A 12,560-nucleotide genomic window follows, 5' to 3' on the forward strand; every position below is an offset into this window, starting at 1 on the left:
GCATAGCTCTTGGTCATGACTCTCACTGGCTCTGCGGCCACTGGAGTTCTTTAGACTAAACAAGGGCTGAATTCCTGGGGTAGAAGGTACGGCAATAAAATCAAATATCAAAACAAAATCAGATCAAATTAACTTAAAAACCTGTCTGCTTTTTTCCTCCCTGTCATTTAAGTCACCCTTAAATTCAGAAGAAAGAGTTTCAGCTTGTTTTACTGGCAGCACCCAGAAACATACTGATGTCTAAATAGAGCACTGCTTCTGAAACGTCCTTTGTTTGAGATGCTTTAACGGGAAAGAGAACTTTAATAGTCTTAAATCACCAAGGCAGAACACAGAAGTCCAAAACCGAAGGATGCCCTAGCAAATCCTTCCCCTTTCTTAGGAGACCAGCCACTGTAGGAGCATTACCCACATCTTCTGGTATATAACAGCACTCAGAGGGTGGGGGGAAAAAATAATATCAGTTCAAAAAAAATGGGCTGTGACAACATTTTGCGGGGCTGCGGGGCCGGGCGCTGTGCGGGCCGGGGCCGCTGGAGGGCACTGGCGCCCCGCGCCCGGCCGCCGGCAGGGAAAGGCAGTTTTTTTCTCTTTGAGGTCCTGTCATTCCTGTGTAAACAAGTTACGTTCAAGTGTTTAGGATATAAATTACGACCATGCAGGCTTGCCTCGGAAAGAATGTAAACACAGCACTGTGGTCGGAGCAAACTCTGAAACTGACTTTATAATTTATCACAGGCCCTGAGAAGCTCAGGGAAGAAAAGGGCATGTCTGAGCATAAATATGTATTTTAAAGATGAAGAGTTTTATCTCTATGTATAATTACATAGATATAATTTATATATGTGTGTGTGTGCGCTCGTGCACGCATATATATATATGTGTGTGTGTATAAATATATATATATATATATATATATATATATATATATATATATACACACACATATATATGTGTGCACACATGCACAGAGCATTTTGCTGAAATTCCCTCCCCTATTTCAGCTCTCGGGCGCGGGGCCGGGCAGAGTCGGGTGTCGGTGCGCGTTGAGGTGCGGGGACAGCTCTGTCCCCATCGGACGGGCCGGTCTGTACGGGGGTGGTGGCCGTGCCGAGCTGCCCCCGGGCCGGGCCGGGCCGGGCCCTGCGGGGTGGGTTGGGAGAGCATCCCCCGGCCCTGGGGCTGGCTCAGCCCTGGGCTCTGCAGGATGCACAGACGAGCAGCTCCTGGCGCCCGGCTCCGACTCTTGGCCGCTCGCCATCCACGGGGCACGGCGGCACCGTGGGGACAGGGGTCGCTTTGCTTGGGATGCTTCGGGGCCCCTTTTTTGTTTTCTTTTGTACTATTTTTTTTTTCTTTTTCTCCCCTCCGGCCCGGTTCGCTGTTCACATCTTTGCCGGTGCTTGGCCCAGACCTTATCAAGCCTTATCCCCGTGACATGCCCTCTCGGGAGCCTGCCCCCACACCTGGCAAAGTCCCGTCGGGCACTCTGGGGCTCCGAGGGCTCTATGGGGAAAGGGGACACCCAGACGTATCCCTAAAGAACGGGGAGGGTGTTTCAGACCTGGAGGCGCCCTCCAAGAAAGGATCGTGCAGTCCCGAGCCTCCCGCTTTTGTGTCCTCTATCTGCCTCGGTTATTCCAAAGTCTATCCAGCAGCGGTGGGAAGCAGGCTGGGAAGTGGTGACGGCGGGAGGTGCAGCCCAGAGAGCACGGCACCGACCTCCTCGGGTCATTCTCTTGCTCCCCTCCTCCGCCTACAGAGACTGGAGGATGTGGGGTTGCATCTTTAACCCTCTGGGATGCTGGGGTGCCAGAGTTTTCTCAGCAGGAGCCAAAGGAAAATAAGTGCCTGTTCAGTGATAGTCGTTATATACATTTTATTGGAAAAAAAAAAAATTTTTACAACAAAATATTTTGGCAAACTGTAAAAAGTATACATAAGTGCAAATATATTCTCCTTTTAAAGCGATAGTGTGTGAGTATACACGAGATTTATTTAAAATAATTTTTTAAAAATATTGTGGTAGAAAACAATTTTTGTAAAAATAAAAAACAAAACATCGTATTGCTGCAATACTGGAAAAAAAAAAATGAACTTTTCTTACAGTCTATACACAAAAGGGCTAAACAATACTGTTTTAATAATATCAATCGGTCGGTGCTGAAGTCCATACAAAGTGTCCTTGGTGGGGCTCGGGGAGAGAACACAATAAAAAAATACATTTCCCGCTAACGCAGTAACAGAAGGGGGAGTCCTCGTAGGTGCGGAGACATTTATTTTTCTTATACAAAGACACTTTGTCGTATAAAAATATGTCGAATTGTTCCCTTTCCCAAAGCTCGGTTCTTTAGGAGATCACAAAAAGGCGGTTTATGATTAAGGTGGTCAGACTTGGCATAAGGACACTTACGTCCCCCCTAACCCAAAATATCACGCAAGGCATTTTTCTTTTAGTAAGACCTTTGGAGCATTAAATCGGCTGCACGTGTCCTTCGGGGGGTGGAGTGGGACCGAAAACACTGCTTCCTTAGGCAAACCTGCTAAGTGACTCGTGTACTATCAATGCTATCAGAGTGCACATTATATTTAATCTGCGTGGGTCCGTCTACACCTCGGCTCTGTTCAGTGACACCTGATTGTCTCTGTTGGGGCGCTGTCCTCACATCACGCAGGGCTTGATGTCTTGACAGACGCTTTGGTGGTGGTGATGGTGGTAGTAAGATCCACTGGCGGACGGGTGAAATGAAGAAATGCCATTAAAATTGAGGACAAAATCTTTCCTGTCACACACCGGGGAGGGATGATGCTGGTAGCGAGGCAGTCCCACTGCAAGAGAAGGAAATAACAAGAGCTGCTCAGAAGTCGGAGAGCTTTACCCGGGTGGAGCAATCCTTCCTCCCTCACCCTCAGGGAGGAGAGGCTGCCTGTGCAGAGCTGGCACGCCGCTCCCTTACCCCCGGGCTCGGCTCCCCCTGCGAGGTTTGGTAACTCCACTTTGGCTTTCCTGGCAGAGCACTTGGACGCTCCCCCAGGGGCAGAGCCTGACCCGCTGCAGGGCAGAGAGACCGGGGGTTCCACTGCCCCGAGCGAGGAGGGGAAGTGGATTCTCCGGAACCCCGCATCGCCTGCAGCTCGGCTCGGAGGTGCTCCCGTGCTCGTACGAGCCCCCGAGCCTGCTCTGCGGGGATGTTCTAGACTACAGAGCCGTGTGGCACGCAGGCTGAGGAGAGGAAGGCATGCGGAGGTGGATGCCCACGGACACGTGCCCGACCGCATCCCGACATCTCTGAGCATCCCTCCTGCGTGGGCACACACGCACTGCTGTCTGTCCGCCCTCTGCCCGGGGACTCAGCAGCCTGGAGGGGTGCTTCGGCCTCGGCGTGGGGGGTAGATGGAGGAGCGTGTGTTTTTTGAGTGTGTGTGTGAGAGAAAGAGGAGACGATGCCACTTGCGTGTTTTCCTGCGTGCACCACAGACATTTGAACCCGATTCCCATCTCTCCTCGCTCTTCCCGCTGCCCACCCCGTTCCTGGGAGGACTTTGCTTCTGACTTGAGCGGCTGCAGGTTGAATTCCAGTCAGGATCCATTTGTGTGTTGATACAGTATGTATTTATTTATGTGTGTGTGTGTAAGAGCGTTCACGCCTTTTCGCGCGTGTGCTTTCATAAACATAAGATACACCCTACGGTTTATCAACAACAACAAGCCAAGTACATCCGTGGCACCGGCATGTAAATGACCTTGCAAATTCCCATTGTAATTTCCCACAGCCTTTCGGGGGCCGCCTGGGAGACCTCACCCCACCCCCAACACCGAGCCGTAGGACCGTGCTGGGATCTTTGGTCTGGCAGAATTCCTACTGGATCCGGCGGGGAGGGGAGCATTGCCGAGCAATGCCCGCAGGGTAGAGCGAGAGAGGGTTTTGGTTTGGCGTGTGGATGTCAAACTCGGCTAGCGGGATCCTGTCAAGTATGACCGAGGGTCAAGGGGGGAAAAAAAAACCCAACAAAAAAAAAAAAAAAAAAAAACAAAAAAAAAAACAGCGAGGGAAAAAAAAAAACCCAGCAAAAGAAAGTTCAGGAGAGTGAGGGTGTAGGGGAGGAAAAAAAGGAAAGGGAAAAACAGGAGGGAAGCGTCCCCGCTTTTCCTCAGGATGGCGAAGCCCGTTCTCCCCCGGCATTGTCCCCTCCTTCACCCCGCAGAGCTCACTTTATAAAAGTGATTATTTCGCTGGATTTCCTCGGCTTTCTAATAACCCTGCTGGTATGCTCACCATAAACTGGGGCACTTTATTACAATCCTGATTCAATCATTTAGCAGGATTTAATAGTCTGCGAAAAAAATCCGGCTCCCCCCGCCCCCCCAGCTTCAAAATCCTTTTAGCAGAACCAAGCCTCCTGTTTCCAATTTCTACCACTCTTATTCTTGGGTCTGATGTAAAATCACGGTTTTAAGTCCTCCCTGACGCTGTCATGGGTAGAGAATTACTGACCGATCAACAGCGATTGCCACCGAATTTGCTTTGCATTTAACTAAGAGAAAGGGAAAGGCAAATTTCACTTGCTACTGCTTTTTGAGGGGACAAAGATTATTGCTGTGTACAAGTATAAATAAAGGATTTCGGATCCTTTTCCCCCATCTCCTTTCACTCTTCTGAAATACTTATGCCACAGAGATTTTACATATCATGCACAAATAAGGTTTGGATCCACTAAGGAAAAAAAAAAAAAAAAGAAAAAAAAGAAAGAAAGAAAGAATTTGGTTTGATTTCTCGTTCAGTTAATCAAGGACTGGGTATGGCTTGCACTAAAATCTTGGGCCCAGATACTGAAGCTGTAGAAAATAAGTGGAGAAAAACCGTTTTGCAAAGTGATGGCATTAAATCTGAGCTGCTGGAAAGGGACGCTCGTGGTCGGCATTAAGACAGCGTCCATCGGTCCGTATGCGTCTGTATCCGTCCTTGGACAGAAACAAGTGGGATTTAAACCTCCCTAGCCTCGCAAACCGCACTGGAGCTCCGGGACGACCAGAACCCTTGTTCTCTCTCCCTCTGCGTTTTGTTTTGTAGAGGTATTCTTGGGCTGTTTCTGGATGAAAATTTCTCTTCCAGGAATCAGCTTTCTTACCTCAGGTGTCTGGCAGGAGGAGGAGGAGGAGGAGGAGGCAGCTGCCTCCCAGCCCCGCTCCCCGGGCCAGTCCCACTCCCGCACCACGCGTGGCCCCATGGGCCCTGCGTGGCGGACTGTGAGTCCTCAAATAGTAAAACAAACAGAGAGAAAGAAGATCCAAAGAAAAGAAAAAGAAAATAAAACAAAAATCCAAGCAAAAACAACAAACCAAAGCAGAAATTCCTAACGGAGAAGGTACGTAGTTCGGCTGGGGTTGCCCTTGTGAACCCGCCGGCCTCTCGCCCCGGCTCTAAAAAGCACGTGGAAGGACGCCTATAGCTCCGAAGAGTTGGTTTAAATCTCAGCAGCAGAGCCCTGTGGGCACCGAGGAGCCCGGCTGGGGACGCATCTGGTCCGCCCTGTCCCCTGCTCCCAAACGCCGGTAAGGCGGCGGCCCGCTTTGCAGCCGCCTCTCCCCAGAACAGCAGGGCTGTTTAGGGGTTTGGGACTTCTGTTTTTAAGGGAGGAAAGTTTGCAAGAGCTTGTTCTCCCCTGACAGCCCGCGTCCCTTGTGCGGTGATGACAATGCGACTCGCAGGGCGGCTGCCCTCCCCACGGCGACAGAGGGCTGTGGGGAGGCCAGGGCGGGCTGCGGGGCTCGCAGAAGGACAGGAGAATGATTGACAGGCGCCCACGGAGGGGGAGGGAGGGGACCCAGAGCTGAGGGTCGTCTGTATTTGTTACTTGTTGAAATTCCCATAAAATTGAACAAGACCCCGCTCTCATAGGGGTTAAGTCAGGCTAAAATCCTCTTCGGTGTGGTCCAGCCCAGACTGTCTTTGTTTGCTTAACCTCTGGGACCCACGTTTAAAAGGGCTATTTGGAAAAATTCCCCGTAAGAGCCCAACATCTTTTACCCATTTTTGTGCTCGGATTTTTCTGAGCAGACATTGTCTGTGATCACCGGCCGGGGAGGGGGTGAGGGGGTGGCAGACAGCGACCAGAAAACTTTCCCTCCGGTTGCAGAAACACACTCGATCCCTTTTAATCTTTCTAGCATTTTTTTTTAAGATAATCGGGTGGTATTGTGTTAGAGGCTTTTTATTTTCATTTAAATTCCCTTTTTTTCCCCCCGGTATGGTTTAGAGGATAATGGTTGACGCCTTTATTTGATCACTCCTGCGGCGCGTCTCGGCGGAGCGCGGTTTACCGAGGCGGCGGCGATGCCCGGCGGCGCTCCCCGCCGAATGAAGCCGCAGCACGGGGCGGAGAGGCCAACCCGGCACCGGGAGGGGGACGTGCGAACCGGACGGAGCCGGCAAGAAGCCGGGCTATCCTCGGAGTGCCCCTTCTGGGCGCTGGGCAAGCGGGAGAGCCGCTCGCAGCCGTGCCCGCAGCCGCCCCCCTCAAACAGCCCCCCGTCCCGAAACAGAACAGCTCCAACCCACGCGTGGCTTTTTCCCCTCTCGCAGACAATGCGCCTCTTTTTTTCCGGGGTTCCCCGGAAACCTGTGTCGCCGGCGAAAAGCCCCGTCCGGCGCCGCGCTCCCCTCCGCCCCCGCCGCCCCTCGGCGCCCGTACCTGAGAGGTCGTCGCGGGGGCTCTGGTGCAGGTATCCCTGCTCCAGGGAATACGAGGGCACGCTGGAGTGGATGCCGGAGGAGGCGGCGTTGGCGGCGGGGAGGCCCTGCTGCTTTATGTAGGGCGAGGCCCCCGAGGCTGTCCAGTGAGCCGAAGGGCTCGTGTAGGGCGAGTGGCACTCGATGGCGCTCGCCATGGCCGGCGACGAGGGCACGGGGCTGCTGCTGCTGTCGGGGCCGTAGTCCCCGTTGGCAGTCACCGGGCAGCTGGCCATGTAGGTCGAGCCGGGGTTGGGAGACATGTGCGGGACGTGGTGGCCGCCGCTGAGTCCCTCGTAGCCGCTGGCCATGGCGTTGGGCATCATGTCGAGGTTGTAGCCATTGGAGTGGCAGGCGAGGGAGGCGGGGGGCGCCTGGAAATCGAAGCCCTGCGGGAGGATGGAGGCGCCGAAGCCCAGCCCGTTCATCATGCGGTACATGGGCTTCAGCGCCTGGCATTTCCTCCTGAAGCCGCGGGGCCGCCGTCGGAAGGAGCCCTCCTCGAACATGAACTCGCTGGCCGGGTCGATGGTCCAGTAGTGGCCCTTGCCCGGGCGGCCCAGGCCCTTGGGCAGCTTGATGAAGCACTCGTTGAGAGAGAGGTTGTGGCGCACGGAGTTCTTCCAGCCCTGATAGGAGCCGCGAAAGAAGGGGAAGCGGGCCTGCAGGAACTGGTAGATCTCGCTGAGGGTCAGGCGCTTGGAGGGCGAGCTCTGGATGGCCATGACGATGAGGGCGATGTAGGAGTAGGGGGGCTTCTCGGGCCGCCGCAGCCCCGAGCTGGCCTTCTTGCTCTTGGAGGACGCGGCCGCCGCCGCCGAGGAGGAGGAGGAGGAGGTGGAGGTGGAGGAAGAGGAGGTGGAGGTCTCCAGGGCGGAGGAGGGCGGCCGGCTCATCTGGAGAGCTCCGGGAGCCGGGCTGCAGGAGCGGAGAGGGACGGGGGGCTCCAGCCGCTGCTGCCCGCTCTCGGTGGTCATCTGGCGGAGGGAGGGGAATGGGGCAGGGTGGGGTGAGGCTGGGAGGGAAGGGGGGGAGCCGGGCGGGGTGGGTACCGGGGCGGGGGGTGCCCTGAAGGGGGAGAGCGGGGGGGAGGTGGGAGCCGCTGTCCTCCGGGCACCTCCTCAGCGCGGCGGGCGGCGGTGGGGCGGCGGCAGCGCCCTGCGCATCCCTCCCCACGGTCCCTTGCGCAATGGCTCCTCTGCTTTCCGCCGGAGCCAGGCACTGGGCGGGATGGACCGGGCCGGCCCCGGCCCCGGCCCCGGCCCTGGTCCGGCCCCCTCCCTCCCTGCGCCGCGCCGCCCGCCGAGGCTCCGCTCAGCGCCGCTCCGCTTCCTCCTCTGCCCCCCACCTGGGGACCATCCCGCTGCCTAATCCGGCAAGGAGAGGAAGCAAAAGAGCCTGCCCCCAGCCCCCCAATCTCTTCCGCACTATTACTCTATCATATGTCCTTTTTTTTTTTTTTTTTTTTTTTCCGTAAAAGGCGCAGCGCGATCGCCTATCAGTTCCTTCAATCTTGCTATTATATTTTTCCCTTTCCCCGCAGACCCCCCTAAATCCGGCCGAGAAATCAGCAGAGATAGAGAGAGGGAGAGGGGGAGGGAGAGGGGGAAGAAAGAGACCACCCCTTTTCCAGCTGGCCTCTGTCCACCCGTCATCTGGGCAAGAGGCGCTGCTGCTGCTGCGGCTGCGGCTGCGGCTGCGGCTGCGGCACCATCCCGGGCTGCAGGACTAGCACCGGTCCCGCTCACCGCCCTCCCGGCTTTCCCTCGGCTCCACAGGCACCGCTTTGCCCTCTGCTCCCGACACGGCCCCGGGACGAGGCGAGCGGCTGCCAGCCCCGAGTTCCGCCGCTGAGCCCCGGGACACAGGGGCGCTGATGCGGTCGGGTGCGGGCGTACAGGAGTGTGAGGGGATCGCCCACCCCGCGGAGCCCGAGGCAGCAGTGTTTACTGCTCCTCAAGCCTGCGAGACATCTGCTTTTTCAGACTTTTCGCTACCCCTTGCCACCTCCGTGGCCCTATAAAATGTCATTCATATTATAGAGCAGCAGGGGTAGAGTCCGAGGACCAGGGAAGCGCTCTCCCTCCACGCCGCGGGGACGTTGTCCCGGTGCCACCCGCGGGTGGCTCACGCGTTCGGGCAAACGCCGTTTGCCGGAGGGGGCAGGGAGGAGAGGGGCCGGCGGAGGCACAGGCCTGCTCACGAATGATGGAGGAGGCTCCAGAATCAAACTGGAGACGCGAGGAGGACGGCGGCAGGACAAGAGGCAGAGCAGACAGGGATGCCGGAGCAAAGGAACGCGGGTGGGAAGGACGCGGGCAGAGCGGGACGCCGTGTCAGCGGCGTGCCTGCGGTGCTCTGTGTGTGTCTGTGTGTCCGTCTGCCTCCAGTGCAGCTCCGTGCTGAGAGCTCGCTGGTGGGTACGGGCAGGGAGGGGGTGGGGCTGGTCCCAGACAGTGACCTGCAGTTGAGTGGAAGCAGGCTTTTTCCATCAAACTCTGCCTGGATACCACACACAGAGCCCAAGTGTCAGTTTACTGCCCTGAGCCCAGCTCCTTTTCCCTAAGCTCCACAGTAATTAGACAAAGAAAACCTAAATTAACTGAACAGGCGTCGACAGCTTCCTCCAGATCACCGCTGCTACATACATGGGAATGTGTCCGAAAATGGCTTGATTGTATCTGAGGATAAGCTAAGAAAAACACTACCAAGCCCGGCAATGTTTACGACACATTTTTAATAGAAAAAATAATCGCTCAGTCCATAGACCATGTTTACCTTTCCTGAGGCATCGATTTAAATTGTTCCCATAATTAAAAAAAAAAAAATAAAAAAATTAAAAAAAAGGAAAAAGAAAACTGAATTCTTTCTATCTATCTATCTATCTATCTATCTATCTATCTGTTTGTGTGTCTGTTTTCTTATCTTTTTTTTTTTTCTGTTGTTCCCTGGAAAGGCAGGGAGGCCGATGTGCGATTCCTGATCTCGTTGAAACAACCTATTATGCATTTTTTTTTATTAATTTTTTTTTTTCAAATATCCGTTGTTTTATATATAAACATAATTCCTTGCTCTAGATGGGCGAGCGAGGGTGCTTTTTCAGCTTCCTCGGCGGGATGTCTGTCTAAATGTCATCTTCGGATGACGCGTGCAAGTAATCTCTGCGATCTTCAGGAGACCAAAGGAATTAAAGGCAAGGGGGAGGATCGCTGCCTGTAAAACCTGCCCTCGATTCAGACTCTTCGTTGTGATCATTACTTGCAGTCGAGCGGGGCAAATGGTTTACTCCCAGCACAAGGTGTCACGGTGTAGCGGGGTGCCATTGGTTTCTCGGCGGTGCGAGACGGGACAGGCAGGGAAGCAAAGCCGGGAAAGGCAGCCCGGTGGCAGAGCCGTGTGTGCTGCTACAATCCTGACTCCACACGCTTCTGATACTGGAATCGGGGCTAACACATCCAATCTTCTACCTGTTAGCAACGTCCTCTTCTTAGCAGCAGATACTTGTTTGAAACACACAGTTAAAAAGTCTCCAAGACATGATCCTGATACTTTGAAAGATGATTTAAATCGCCTATGATTAAACAGAAGTGCATTTGCTATTTTGTGGAGATGTTTATTTTGGTTGGTGTATCCATTTCTGAGCTGATCCTAGTTTCGGAGCACAACTGGTTTGTTTTACCAAAGTATACGGAAATTAAACTTTTTGGCAGATTTGGTTACTCAGATGTTGTTGTATAATCATAGTTTTTATTCTAGGAAATCTCTTCATTATTGCGGTTTCAGTTTCATGTTCATAACACAGTCCCCTCTGCTTCGTGAACTAAATGAAATAAGTTAGACTAAACCAGTTAAGAAAATGGAAGACAAATATGAAAGATAAATGTTTACGGTTATGTTGGAGTCCTTCCCCGTCCTCCCCCCCCACCTCCTTTTTTTTTTGTTGTTCTTTTTCTTCTTTTCCTCCCTTTTTTTAACTGCGTGCTTCAGGCTCTTTCCTCTCCTCTGAGGTTCTGCAGATGAGAAGCGTTTTTTCAATTAAAGCCGAGACTGAAACTTAAACAAATCCCTCCAGTATTGTAAAAGTGCGTTTCCTTAAGCCCTGGAGGATTTTCCTCCAACTGTCAGTTTCAGGGTGCCTGGATTTAGATCTCGATCTACAGCGACTGACAGAGATCCCTTTCCGCATGAGGGGCATGCGGGCATTTTAACGAGCTGGAAGAGCCTTGTGGCCGCAGTGCAGCGCCCAATTCCCGTCCAAAACCTAGAGGCTGTGGAGGGGGAGCAATCCCACCTCGGAGGAGGGAGCAGAAAGGCCAGGATGGGAAGGGACTCTCAGCGGTCTTGTGCCGTCCTTTGTGCTGCTCCCGGGACCTCTTGACATCTCGGGACCTCTGGCAGTAGCAGTGCTATCCCGATGTTTGTTTAGAGAAGTTTTTCCGCTTTTTTTTTTTTTTTTTTAACGCCCCCCTTCCTTTTTTTTTTTTTTTTTTTTTCCTTTGCATACGCAATGGGCAGCAGGCGTGACTCTTTTTATAGAAGTCTCCCTGAAGGCTGCCATCAGGACCCTTCTTCCCATCTCCCGTTGGAGAGTCGTCTCTCTCCCTCCTTTCCCGAAGCAGAGGAAAAGGAGAGATGATCACCACAATCCGAGGGGGTGAGACACCTCCCATCTCAAGGGCAGACAAGGACATTCAGCGCAAATGCACCGCATTTTCCCGTGTGGGAAAAAAAAAATACCCCAAAAAACCCAGCCTGACTCCAAAAGTATCTCCAGACACGCTCCTTTCACAGAGCGGGCACCTCTCGTAGCATTTTACTGGGGATATCACCACGTGGGTTTGGCTGGATTTCCGTGAAGACACCATAAGAAATTTTTCATCAGTGTCTGAATGAGGGAGAAAGCTAAGCCTGGCACAGGACACCTCCGTCAATGTGGTGATCGTACAATCGTAGGGCCGCACCTTTCCCTTTCCTCCCTGCTACACAACTCTCAGGGTCGGGGCAGCTTTGTTCAGTGCCCGAGGACGGAGAGAAAGAACCAGGCGGGAAACAAAAGTCTGGGGGAGAAGCCAGCCGAAGAGTAGAACCTATTTGACTTTAGGGAAGCGTGTGTGTGTGTGTGTGTGTGTGTAAGGGGAAAATCGGCCTCAGCAGGTGGGAGAAGAGTCTCTACTCAACTCTCCCACGCTGGACCTGCAGGACCCTGGCTCCTGGGGGCATCCCGCGGGATCCGCGGGCCTCAAGGGCCAGAGGACCCCGTGGAGGGGAAGTGCGAGCATTGAACACCGGGGACGAGAAATATCCTCCCCTCGCCGCCCATTCCATCCTCCCCCACCCCGGACAGGTCCTGCTTTCACAGGCATTTGGTCTCTTCAGCGGGCTGAAACACAGTTTCTCAGCGTTTAGACTTTCCGGGGGACACCTACACCTAAGACTGGGTCGCATTGTTCAACCCCCAGCTCTCCCCCTCCAAGACTGCCTGCATCTCCTGCATCCCACCCCAGCCTCATCACTGCCCGGGAGCCGTGGCAGACAGACACCCTGCGAGTCCGAGGTGCCCGCGCTCCCTCTGAGCGCCCTAAACCAGGGTCCAGCCAAGCCGAGCTCCTCCAAGGCGCGGGGCTGTGCCAGGGGCACCGCCGGTGCTCTGCAGAGCCCCAGCGGGCAACCTGTCCCGCACATCCTTCTGCGCTTTCTGCATGGTGGGACACGAGAGAAAGGGGGTCCCCAGATGCGGGTAAAGCAGGGGCTCTCACTGGTGGAGGGGACCTGCAAATAACACGGGTGTTTATACAGCCGGCCGGACCTGCGAGGACATCGCGGCGAATA

At 54.1% G+C, this 12,560-nt stretch overlaps 1 protein-coding gene across 1 annotated transcript; it reads right to left on the minus strand.

Moving 5' to 3' along the window:
- Positions 1-1,923: 1,923 nt before the first annotated feature.
- FOXF2 (forkhead box F2) lies at positions 1,924-7,713 on the minus strand. The gene is made up of 2 exons (XM_086900162.1): positions 6,694-7,713; positions 1,924-2,829 (listed from the first exon to the last, which is right to left on the minus strand). The coding sequence occupies exons 1-2, from the start codon at positions 7,706-7,708 to the stop codon at positions 2,663-2,665; spliced, it is 1,182 nt and encodes a 393-aa protein (XP_086756288.1). The 5' UTR covers positions 7,709-7,713; the 3' UTR covers positions 1,924-2,662.
- Positions 7,714-12,560: the final 4,847 nt, after the last annotated feature.

The sequence above is a fragment of the Cyanistes caeruleus genome, chromosome 1, assembly GCF_971803275.1.
Source record: "Cyanistes caeruleus chromosome 1, bCyaCae1.hap1.1, whole genome shotgun sequence".
In the NCBI taxonomy this organism is placed as follows: Eukaryota; Metazoa; Chordata; class Aves; order Passeriformes; family Paridae; genus Cyanistes; species Cyanistes caeruleus.

What these genes read in the sequence shown, in the direction of transcription:
- FOXF2 (XM_086900162.1), bottom strand. Translation starts at nt 7,708, where the DNA reads ATGACCACCGAGAGCGGGCAGCAGCGGCTGGAGCCCCCCGTCCCTCTC. An exon ending in CCCCCGCGACGACCTCTCAG is followed by an intron (nt 2,830 to 6,693) that starts GTACGGGCGCCG and finishes CTTCTCTTGCAG; the next exon opens with TGGGACTGCCTCGCTACCAG.